The 12,216-nt window shown below is 39.9% G+C and overlaps 1 protein-coding gene across 1 annotated transcript in view; it reads right to left on the bottom strand.

Moving 5' to 3' along the window:
- The window catches only part of slit3 (slit homolog 3 (Drosophila)), a 305,681-nt gene that overhangs the window by 72,845 nt on the left and 220,620 nt on the right, over positions 1–12,216 (bottom strand). The window contains exons 8-12 of the mRNA XM_059345733.1: positions 10,578–10,741; positions 9,156–9,300; positions 5,116–5,187; positions 3,487–3,558; positions 1,625–1,696 (exon numbers count right to left, since the gene is read on the bottom strand). Of these exons, the coding sequence (XP_059201716.1) occupies positions 1,625–1,696; positions 3,487–3,558; positions 5,116–5,187; positions 9,156–9,300; positions 10,578–10,741 (525 nt within the window). The remainder of the gene's footprint in view (positions 1–1,624; positions 1,697–3,486; positions 3,559–5,115; positions 5,188–9,155; positions 9,301–10,577; positions 10,742–12,216) is intronic.

Below are 12,216 nucleotides of genomic sequence, written 5' to 3'. Positions count from 1 at the left end.
TCTTTCCCGTCTCAATCCATCCATTAGTTTATCTATCCATCCTCTCCCCCTCTCTGTGTCTGACTATGCACCATGCATCCCAATGATCCACCTAAGCCCGTAAAAGGTGTTTGTGGGTTAGATTCACTCATCCTCATTCTCTTTGCTTCGCTTCACTTTACGACGGAAAAGCCCAGAACATTAGCTGTTTCTGCAGTGGACTGCGGCATTCGCGAGGACCATATGCCACATACAGTACCGATCTTATAGGTGTACAAATTTTTTACTGCTTGCATGCTGAACCACAGCTACAGTTTAAACCTCTGCCTGAAATATTTACAGTTAATTAATAGTTTTCCTCCTAGTAGACCCTAAATGTTAGAAGAACTGTGGGAGATTACAGTTTTTATTACAGTGCATCAATTTGGTTCATGTTGATCATTGAAGGAAGACTTTTCTGCACACACACACGGACACAGGACAGATGGAGGGTTATGAATGAAGAGGGGATTCTTCTACAGTTGTTCCAGTGCGATGGTGATGATTACCAAGATTTGCTCTTCCTCATAAAATTACCACCACATTGTATATTGAGGCGCATAAAATTTGCCTTAGCTTTGATCATTGTACAAAGGTAATGTACTGTAGATATGACTCTCTGATGCAGAGTCACCAAATCACCCTAACCAGGGAGAATTCAGTACAACACTAAAAACAAATTCAGACAAACATACTTACCATTACAATACTCCAATTAGAACCATTAAAACGGCAATAAAAACAAAATCAACATCAGTACTTTTGCTTGCTGTCATACAGCCCTGTTAAAGTGTACATGGGGCTAAGTGAAGCCGTTATCTTTGCTCTATCTTCAAAGCCACCAGACTCCATTGACAAAAACAGTAATTTAAGCTTGCAGAACTTGGAAGTTGGTGGTCTACCACTGCATTGATTGGTCAGTTTGTTTGTGCTCTTGTTGACTGTGGTGAATGGGAACTAACCCTTCAAAACACCAAATTCACACAATAACAAAACTAACCAAAAAATCAAGGCAGCAGCACATCAGCCACTCCTGTGTTATGTGAGGTAAAATGACTGCTTTTGCCAATGGAGTCTGGTGGCTTGGAAAAGAGCACAGAAAATGGATTAATTCATCCTGAATAAATGTAAACAAGGCTGTCTGATGGCAAGGAGGTAAAGCAACAGAATGATCTAAATATATCAAACACTTAAATTAATATAGATTGTTTTAGCTATTAAAAAAACCTTTTACTGCTGCCCCCATTAACAGCAGTGCATTGTTTGCTTCTGTGCTGGTACACCTGGCTACTTTTCCAAATTGGGGGCTGCAAACCATCATTTCCCTAGCATATACTGCAACCTTTCCGGCTGCTCTTTATTTCACATATCACATGTTCATCAGTTGAGTCTAGGTCCATTTTCTAAAGGAAACAATAGCTGTATGGTATTTTGCACCAAACTGTTACGAATATATGACCATAAATTTTCCTGAGTAGTTCATCACATATTTGAATGTGATATCCATTTGTGTACTGAATAATGCATTTCAATTGTTTTCAAGAGGGACCACACATATATACACACAGGTACACACATAAGAGCAGACCACACAGACAGTACTTACAGTAGCTGCAGGGAAACCAGTCCATCAAACAATCCCTTGGGCAGCTCTGTGATCTTGTTGCCGTACAACACCCTGCACAGGACAGTCAAAACAACATAATTTACAGTGTTTACAAGGCTCTCTTCACAACACATTGAGACTTGTGTGGTCTGGAGCTGGCTGCGAAGCACAGTAAATACATTGTTATTTTGTGGACGTTAATACTGCTCTAATCCGCCACTGGAGAGGGGACCTGCTCTGCATCCACAAGTACAATATTAAAGTGTATTTTGGGGAGTTTTCCATTTTAATTCCTAAATTGTTGTCGTGAGAAACAGCATACAGCGAACAAGTAATTGAAATGCTGTTTTTGCAGGATTAAACCAGCATCCCTTCACAGTTGGCCTCTCTGACAAGTATAACTTACAGTATTATGCATTCATATTCACATCCTATCCACAGGGCTGCTGAATATAACAGTGGTGTGGTAGGATTAATTTTGTAAAATATGTGCACATTCAAATCAAAAATTGTCAGTGGTTGGCAAAGTTTGATGCTTGTGTTAAGTTGTTTGTCAGCTGTCATATGAAGGTTTCTCAGCTGAAAAAAAGCCTGTGACTCAAGAAGACTTATGCTTTAGTTGCCATCCGGTGAAAAACATGACACCCCTAAATGTCAAAATATTTCTTTAAAATTGTGACACTGCTTTTTTCAGATAATACGTGGAATTGTTAAGGTATAATATGCAGGAATAGCCTATCCTGCTCCTTTTTCTTATTTTTCTGTGTCCAAAGAACCTTTGAGGGCCATGTAGGTGTGTAACCCACAGCCGATAACAGGGTGCACAGGCTGTTATCGGACAAATAAAACACATTCCCACAGGGTTCTGCAAAGGAGAGGGCATTTTGATTTGTACTTTTGAATGTAACTGCTGTGAAACAATCAGAAAACTAACATTTTATTCCTCTGATACGCAGCTTTTTTCTTGTCAACGCAGATCCCTCTCTTCATTCCCTGTCTAGCTGTTGAAGATATATGGTTTTCATTGGTCAGCAACACCTTAATACATAACTATTCGAATGTACACCTTTGACCAAAATGTTCTTTGTTATTTTTTTGTTTTTTGAAAAAAAACCCCATCTCCTATAAAATTCCAATAACTCTTAAAGGGACAGGAACTGAATGAGTGTACAATCAAAAAGGGAAGTTGTCTGTTTCTAGTGCAGTGCAATTTGTTCTCAAATTATTAAAAAAAACACGTATAGCACAGTAATTTCAGCACTCAGTCTTTTCTCATTGAGCACACTGTTGGACCATTTATCTCATTTGATCGTTAAAAACTGAAATCATGTTTGGGATGTGCTTCCAATTGCATTTGCAACCATTTAATTCACTTGAGCAATTTTATACTTTACTAGATCACGCCTCAGCTGGCCTCAGAAGTCGCGCCTCTCTGTGACATTCCAGTTCAACTGACTTGACTGTGTGTGTGAGTGTGTGTGTGTGTGTGTGTGTTCAGTTTTAACACCCAGAGTTCACCTTGTCTACTCCTTCTTGTCTGTCTGTCTCATTTTCATGCTCCAGATTGATTCAAATTAAACTGTCCTTCATGTTCTTATCACATTCAACCTCAGACACACACACACGCACTGCCTGATTACATGCATGTACAATTACACACACGCAGAGACAAATACAAAGACACACATGCAGCGCATACGCACACTCTCTAGTGTTGTGGTCCAGTTGTCAACATTGACAGCGACAACATTTTTATTTGCTAAATGTCCGGAAACGCAATTACTTTCCTGTCTGGATATGTGTGTGTGTGTGTGTGTGTGTGTGTGTGTGTGTGTGTCTGCATGCACGTGTGTCATACTTACAGTGAGGTGAGTGAACGGAGGCCGCTGAAAGCATCGGCAGCAATGTCAGAAATCTGGTTCTTACTCAAGTCACTGGGGAGAGAGAGAGAGATAGAGAGTGAGAGAGAGAAAGAGAGAGAGATAGGAGTGTTACTGTAATACACAGTAATGGGGTTCATTCTGTGTGAATGTCCTAGAACTGTCTGACAAATGATCATGACAGAATACATCAGCAGAGGTCAAGGCAAGGGGACATGAGTAAAAAGACGTAAGAAGAATGTGTAAGTAAATGAGAGAGAGAGAGAGAGAGAGAGAGAGAGAGAGAGAGAGAGAGAGAGAGATGGACAGAGTAGTGAATCGACAGGAGAGCACAAGAGAGACACTGGAAGCAGTGGCATGTTAAGTGCGTTTCATGTCATTCACCTCTACCGCTGTAAGATATATTATTTAACACTTCTGTGGAGGTTAAAACTCTATCCGTGTGTGTGTGTGTGTGTGTGTGTGGGTGTGTGTGCGTGGGTGGGTGGGTGGATGGGTGGATAACCTTACAACCTTGCACAAGTCTGCAAGTCTGGCATTTTCAGCCATTTGCATGATAAGGACATTTTTCACCAGTGAGTTTTATGTCTGTGGGTGTGTGTGTGAAAGACACAAAAAGAGATTAACTGAGTGAGAGTATGAGTGTGTGTGTGTGTGTGTGTGTGTGTGTGTGTATGCTGGTTTGGACTTCAAATTAAAGATATTCCCCTCTGCTTGACGACAGTTCACAGTCTGGGACTTCTGAAATCCCATTGCTCCAACGGCCAAACATATGAAGAAAGAAATATCACTTCTCTTGATTATGGGGCCATTGGACCAATTGGATGGTATCTAGATGTAGATTCTGCTGAGGTTAATAATTTATTAAATATAAATACAAGAAAGATGTGAAGATCCTGACAATTAAGATCTATTTTTAATGTCATCGCAGATTTAATTTTTTAGATGTATTTTTTTGGTTTACCTTTTTTCTAACCAAATTTTAAAGACACTAAAGTCTTTTCTGTATATCTGTCAGACTACTACTTGTCATTTAGAAAACAAAGTGTTATTACTGATGCAATGAAGACTGTGAATGGTATTATTGAAGCTGTAGACAATAATCAGAGCCATTTAGTGATTTGTTAAATCCTCTGAATTAGCAAATCATGTTTTGCTAAGTTGATTTACAGCCGGTTGGTATCAAATTGAACTCAATGTGTGAAAGTCAATGTGGTCAGTTTATGCTGGATTCCTGTATTTAACCTTGGAATGCCCCAAGGTTCTATACTGGGTCCGGTTTATTTTCTGCTCAAATAAACTTATACTCACTGTTACGCAGATGATGCTGATGTTGTAGTGAACATCATTTAACTTAGCTGATAATATAATTGAATGAATAAAATAATGCATCCATGTTTAGTGCCAGTAGAAAAAGATCTCCTGAGGTTCTTAGGCACAAAGTCATGTTAATGCATATCAGTGCATGATTGTACGCTTGATAACTTGCGTTAATCCACATTGATTTGTGTGCATGTGTGTGTGTGTGTGTGTGTGTGTGTGTGTGTGTGTGAGTGTGATTGCGTGTGTGTGTTTGAGTATGTGTACACAGTTTTATCCAGACAGACTTACATCCTCTTGAGCTTCTTGTAGGCAGAAAAGGCTCCTGCTGAGACACTTTTAATCAAGTTCTGCTCCAAGCGACTGAGAGAGAGAGAGAGAGAAAAAGGGGGTGAGAAAAAGCGGGAGTTAGATGATCTTTAACAATCCCTTCAAATTAATTACCCCTAAAACATACAATGAGGAAATTTGAATACAACTTGAGCATGAGATTATAAGATTATGAGTTCATTTTATTTCCTTTGGATGTTGAATTTCCCCAAGGACAGAAAAGTCGTTATTAAGTTCATCATGAAGTCCTGTTTACCCTGAAACCTCAGTCAAGCACAAGTGCACAAAAAGTTCAAAGGTGGCTGTTCCAATCAACATCTACACATTATTTCTGCAGGTTGGTCAGTGCTTTGCAGCGGGGGCCAGTCAAGGTCACTCAGTGTGAAATGTCAAGTTGAGTTTTGCAGCACAGCAGTAATGAGCTTACATGGGTCCAGCATGAGAAGCAGAGCAACCAGAACCTGGACTGCTGACCACAGTCCCCATTTGCTCAGTAAGAGTTCAGCCAGACTGTTAAAGAGGTGCAGTGCTTAATAACGGTTGCAAATTTCTGTCTGAACCACAGTTTCAGTGCACAAGGCAAGTTGTTTAACTGTAACTGGCATTTTCCATTTCCCTTTTATATTCTTTAATTTGAATATTTCATATAGTCCTTTGATACAGTCACAATACTCTCTTCTTTAGATGCAGTCAGACTGAATTCATGAACACATTAGGCTCCTCAACTTTCTCGGGCTAAGGGCCAAAGGGAATTTATTACATCTCTTTCTCTGGAAGATTGCAGACTCATTACACAGCACTGGTAGTATTCTATCTATTATCATGTGGGGAGCCATCTGAACGAGGCGTAAAGCAACCGTTTGGGGAAATGTACTGTAGTTTAGTTTCTGCTCCCCTGATGGTCCAGGCAACACATTCATATATGTAGCTCATGAATTCTTTATGTCTCCTTGTTGTTGAGATGGAAATGGAGGGAGGGAAGGAAGAAAGGAGAGGAGGCAAAGGAGGAGATGAGAATAAACCAATAGTGTCCCGCAGCAGAGCTCCAGGCTCAGGACCACCTACAGCGCTGGAACCATGGTGGTGAAGTTATACATAATAATTTCATCTAATGTTAACTTTATTTTGCTAACAACATTAGCATAGCTAGCTGCATTAGTGAGCTCCTTTAGTCAGTAAAAGTTGGCTTATTTAAACAAATTAACACATGCCATTGTATCCTGTTTATCATCCCTGGTGTAAACAATTTTAGACACCACTTCTCAAGCTCAGGACCAAAAAGTGGTCTGACTGAGAAGGTGGGCCTGAGCCTGCAGCTCTGCAGCTAGATCCTTCTTGAACAAAAACTCATAGCGTGTAGCTCAAAATTTAGAGAAAATGAAAGAAAGAAAAACGAGAGAACAGAAGGTGAGAAGAAAAATCGCAGACAGGGAGTGGGTAATTAGGCCAAAAAGTGGAAAAATCAGAGCAGTGGAAAAGTCTGGACAACAGAGGAGAGGAGAGGAAAAATCAGGAGAAGAAGAGGAGGATGCGGTGAGGTCCCAAGGCCAGCCACAGGGTCAGCTGTCAGAATGATAAATGGGAACTAATCCACCCTTCTTCTTCCCCTCCTCCTCCTCTTCAGACCCCACCCTGTCCTATTCTTGACCTCCATCCTCCATCTCTTGTTTTTCTTTTCCTTTTCTATTACCCCTTGATATCTATCTATCTATCTATCTATCTATCTATCTATCTATCTATCTATCTATCTATCTATCTATCTATCTATCTATCTATCTATCTATCTATCTATCTATCCATCTATCCATCCATCCATCCATCCATCCATCCATCCATCCATCCATCCATGTGACTGCCAATCTTTTAAGGTGTTTTACAATTAAACACATGGCTCTGTCTTTGAATGCAACACAACCCTTCAGGTGGCTGTTTCTTGGCTTGTGTCCCTTTTTTAAAATTCCCACACCTCACGCCCCTGGCAAGCGATGACACCTTAATTCTACTGAGGGGTCAAAATAAATCAAGGATGTACTGATATTGACAGAGACAATCTGCACACACAATAAGTAACAAATTATGTCTTGGGGTTTTAAAACAAGGTTGAGTCAAAGACACTTAGAGGCTTGATATCTAAGGATGTATTAAAGGAAAGACATTTTAACAGGGGATATAAAAAAATCTATAGGGAGAGGTCGGGATTAAACTGAAACTTAAACAGGAGATGGGATTGGCAGGTGAGCATGTTCACAAATGGTGTGCACACACATATACATATACACACACACATACACTGTGATTGTCTCAATCTAATGAAGTTAAACGCCCTGAGACAAAACTGTTTTGTTAAATTGCTTTATGAATGAATATACACACACACACACACACACACACACACACACACACACACACACACACCCATTTGGCAGGAATCCTAGCCTCCAACATACAGAAAAATGACTTTGTAGCTATTGAACGACTAACAATACATCATCCTATTATACTCTATTGTTCCTGGCTGTAGCAACAACATTTATTAAAATGGATCAAATGCTAACTGTGTGTGTGTCTCTGTATGTGTGTTTGTGTGTCCAAAAGATGTAAGCAGATATGTTTTGGTGCCTGTGACTCAATCACAATGCATGTGGATGTGTGTGTGTGTGTGTGTGTGTGTGTGTGTGCTGACCCTCCTAGAATGTGTATGTGTACCTGTAGTGCATACTTTGTTTGTGCATACAAAGTTTGTGTGTCTGCATATATGCGTGTGCCTTGGTGTGTGTGTGTGTGTGTGTGTGTGTGTGTGTGTGTGTGTGCGAGCAGGAATCTGTTACTTATGCTGGGGAGGTATAGCAGTATTGGCGTATCGTTGCAGGGGAGAATTGCTCCCTTACTCAGAGAGCAATCAACCAGCTGTCCTCTGTACAAACAAACAGGGTACAACGATCAATACGGATATCAAACACGTCCCACTGTGGTGTCTGTGTGTGTGTGTGTGTGTTTAAAAGTGTGTATGAGACAGGAAGGTGGATGGGGAGGGTAGAGGAGGCAAAGTCTATAAGAGAAAGTGTGTAAGAGAAAGAGTTTTGCTGCAGGATCCTTTTGCAAAAACTCAGTGTGCCACAGATCGGGTTAGATCAGGTTTAATTAATAATGAATGAAAGCTTCTATGTGTGCATGTTTTGATTTACCAAAAAAGTTAACTATTCATTCACACTCTGGCTTCCATACTATTTTTAGTCTTGCAAATAGTTCAAAATGTCTCCTTCAGTAGATGAGAATCACATCTCTACTGTTCTACATACATACACCTTTGCATATAAACAGTCAATGGCATCACTGTTGAAAAGAGTAGGCAATATAAGGGCTTAGATGAAAAAAAATGTTTAGGTCTTCAACATGTTTGACTTTAGAAATTGTAATGAGGAATCAGTATGTGGTTAAAGTAAATAGTCACAAAAAAAATGCATGATGATGCAGCATAAGGGCATAGAGTAGGCTACTAGAGAGTCGATAATACAAACATACTTAATCGACCACAGAAGTATGATATGCATGTTTTTCATTTTTTGGACCCTGCATGTTTTTTAATATTTACATTGCATTGCATTGCATTGCATTTTTTAAAATTAAAATTATGTTTTTAGAAAGTGATGGGCACAAAATCATCCATTTCAGAAAAGGGCTAGGGACATGTCCCCCATCATGAAAATAACATCTATGAAAACAAAACATATTTTGTTAACTTGTAAAAAGACTGAGAAAAAGTCAAAACATCATATGATTGTATTGTGCAAAACAAATAAGGTGGCAGACAGAGAATATGGATGATTTGAAAAAGAGTTTAACATGTGGCCAGAATGCAGTTTTATATGTTTTAGATGCAAAAACGAGTGTAAAAGGCTGTAGGAAAACCTATAAATATACACATTTAAAGATCTGTGTTTCGAGTGAAGCAGCGAGTCGATACCTTTGTGTAGCATTTAAGTAATATAAAGCAGTCTTACATCTCCACGATGCCCTCAGGGAGGTTTGCTGGTATTTCAGTGAGGCCTTTACGACGACAGTCCACTATGTTGTTGTTACAGCTGCAGCTGGGGGGACACACGGCTACCTGAGGAACACAAGTCCTCGACTCCGTCTGTGCCGGACCTGTAGACAGCAATAAACAGATGTAATATATATATATATAAAACATCAAGCGGAAATTGGCTTTAATTTGTTTGAACATGAGATTGCTTTTACTGGTCGACTCAATAATTTTTCTGCTCAAACATATGAGCAGAAAAGGAGATCCTCCAAGCCTGCAGCTACATTTACTTTACTACGACTGCTGTAAACTCTGCAATTGAATTTTAGCTCCTGTTTTATTCTTAATTCTTTATGGTGTTTTTCTGTATATTTTTCCAGTTTCTCTTCATTAGATTAGAATCAGCTTCAGGGAGGAGTTTAAGTGTCCCATCATGCTATTTGTGTTGTTTAGAAAGCCTTTGCATCCTGCCACTGAAGCAATTCTTTGGGATGAAGCATGCTACTTTTTGGTTTGAAACTGGAAGAAATTGCAAGATTAAGTAAAATATCATCTGGAGGAAAGATAGAAAAGGGAGGCAGGATGAACATGCGGAAATTGACAAGCAAAGAAGGGAAACATTGAGAAATTAAGTAAATAAAGAATGAGAAATAAAGAAAATTCTGGGTGTTATTGACACCTAAGAGACATAATGGAGAAAAGAGCAAGCAGAAGAGGTCTGACACGGAGCATGTAGGCAAAAAAGACAAGACTAAACGCTAATAAAGAGAGCACAGCCTGACAGTCTATTAGAAGAGAGAGCTGAATCAGAGACCTATAAACAGTGCCTATACTATCAGCAGCTGATAACACCACTGCTCTTATATTAGCCTTTTAGCTGATTACGCCCTCTACATGGTGTAATTCTTTCAGTGCTATAAAGCCACTGCTGAGCTGTCTGCACATGATAACAATGCTGCCTGTAATAATGTTTATTACAGCCTGTGTTTTGCAGACCTCTACGTGAAAGAGTCTCTACTGTCAACAGAAGAAATTTCAAATGGGAAAATCCACTCTGTGCTGAATAATTCTGGGTCAAACATTACTTTAGAGGCTCGATTTTACTCTTAAAGCCTCATGTGTTGATTTAATGTAGCTGCAATGGAGCGAAAAACTGGCAGCATTATTTTCAAAAATATTTTCATGGGTTTTCTACCAGAGCCAATTTAAAAGAAATGTTGGGTGAAACTAAAAGCATGGCCTTTTTTATCACCACCTTGACTTTAGAGAGAGTCACATCATCACTTTATGTGATAATCTTCACTTTGCATGCCACAATAAGCACTAGAAAGGCACTTCAGAGTGTCCTTCATGATATTTCATTTGAATATCGTGTGTCTGTGTGTTGGTGTAAGCTCACCATTGCAGACAAAATCCTTTTTCTGCACATCTGGGACGTTGAGGCCCCTCATGTGGGCGGGGGCCATGCACTGGGTGAAGGGAGCCAAGCCCCGCCTGGCTCGGAGCCAATCAGAGAGCCAGGACAGGTGACAGTCACAGTGGAGGTTGTTGGAGTGCAGACGCCTGAGAGAGACGGAGAAATAAATGAGTCTGAGAGATCGAAATGACCACAATAAATTCTTTATTATCCGATCTAAGAGGTCCATTTTCTAGAGGCAAAAAGTCTCTGAAGAAGTCTGTGAAGTTAAACTGAGCACATCAGCTCGGCGAGAGCAAATGTATTTGAGTCGGCATTCAAATAGGTTCTATTTTTCACACGGCTTACATCCTTGGCCAGAATCATGAGGCAGTTGCTTAGGTGAAACGCACTCTTGCACACACACACACACACACACACACACACAAGCACTCACACAAACACACAGAGTAATATCCTCAACTCTCATTTCCCCAAGGTCTGTGACAATATGACTCCCTTTAGAGGGAGGACACATAAGGCCGAATCACAATCTATTCAGAAAGACAGAGAGAAACAGACAGAAAGGAGAGGCCCAGACAAAAGGTGGGAGAGAAAAGGGTAAAGGAAAGATTCAGACAGGAAGAGGGTGGATACAAAACATGGACGTGTGAGGGAAAATAATAATATAAAGGAAGAAACAGAATTAAAAAAAAAACGGGAAATGTTGTGATTACATTAGATGCATCTTATATCCCTGGGTCTCTAGAGATAAAGATAAAGGGTTGGTTCAACAATTACCACCGGGCCACTGATGTACTGATGTAGCTGTTACTTATCTCTTTAGCAGTAAGCAGTATTTGTGTGTTTTTGGATCTTCGCTTAACTTTTTTTTGAGTTTCAATGTCTGTAGTCATCGCTCTTCTCATTGTTTGTATAGTCACAGTAATCGTTCACTCAAAATGCTAACAGAGGCCGAAAAAAACCAATACGCTGCTTATCACAAGTTGAGAAGCGAATTTGTTTTGTCTGTTTTTTCCCCAGAATGTTGCCACAGACACCCAGTTTGTAGTGATGCAAAGCTTTCATCAGTAGGTGATTTTGGGGATTATTAGTGACATTTATTGAAGCCAAAATCTTTGCGATAAGTACTTTAATGCGTCATGCCACACAGCATTAGACTGTACAATTATTACAATCTTAGTAAACAAAATGATAGAGACGATTCTCTCATCAGGTGACTGAATCACTGATTTCTCTCGTCAGCTGCTGATGACACTCCCAAATGCCAATTTATACTTCAAGTAACATTTCATTAATCACCTTTTCAAATTTCAATAATTAATGAATTGGTACAACTCAATATAGAACGCATCTGGTGATATTTTACAGAGCCGAGACTCTCTACAGGCTGCACTTGCTGCATTTGACACCTCAAAAAAGACGTAGAGAGAGAAAGAGAGAGAGAGATGAGGAGAAGGAGGGTGGATGAACAGCAGAATGTCTTGTCAGCGTATTATATGCCAGCCGGGATATCTAGCCTTTCAGAAGACAGGCCTCCCTTTGTAATAAAGCAGAGGACAAATCCTGTTATGGAACAGAGATGGGCTCATTGATGCTAGCAGCGGGGGCAGTGGGTTTT

The sequence above is a fragment of the Centropristis striata genome, chromosome 12 (assembly GCF_030273125.1).
Source record: "Centropristis striata isolate RG_2023a ecotype Rhode Island chromosome 12, C.striata_1.0, whole genome shotgun sequence".
NCBI classification, from domain to species: domain Eukaryota; kingdom Metazoa; phylum Chordata; class Actinopteri; order Perciformes; family Serranidae; genus Centropristis; species Centropristis striata.
The sequence above is the reverse complement of the archived record's forward strand: the minus strand, read 5'-3'. Positions and strand labels throughout refer to the sequence as shown.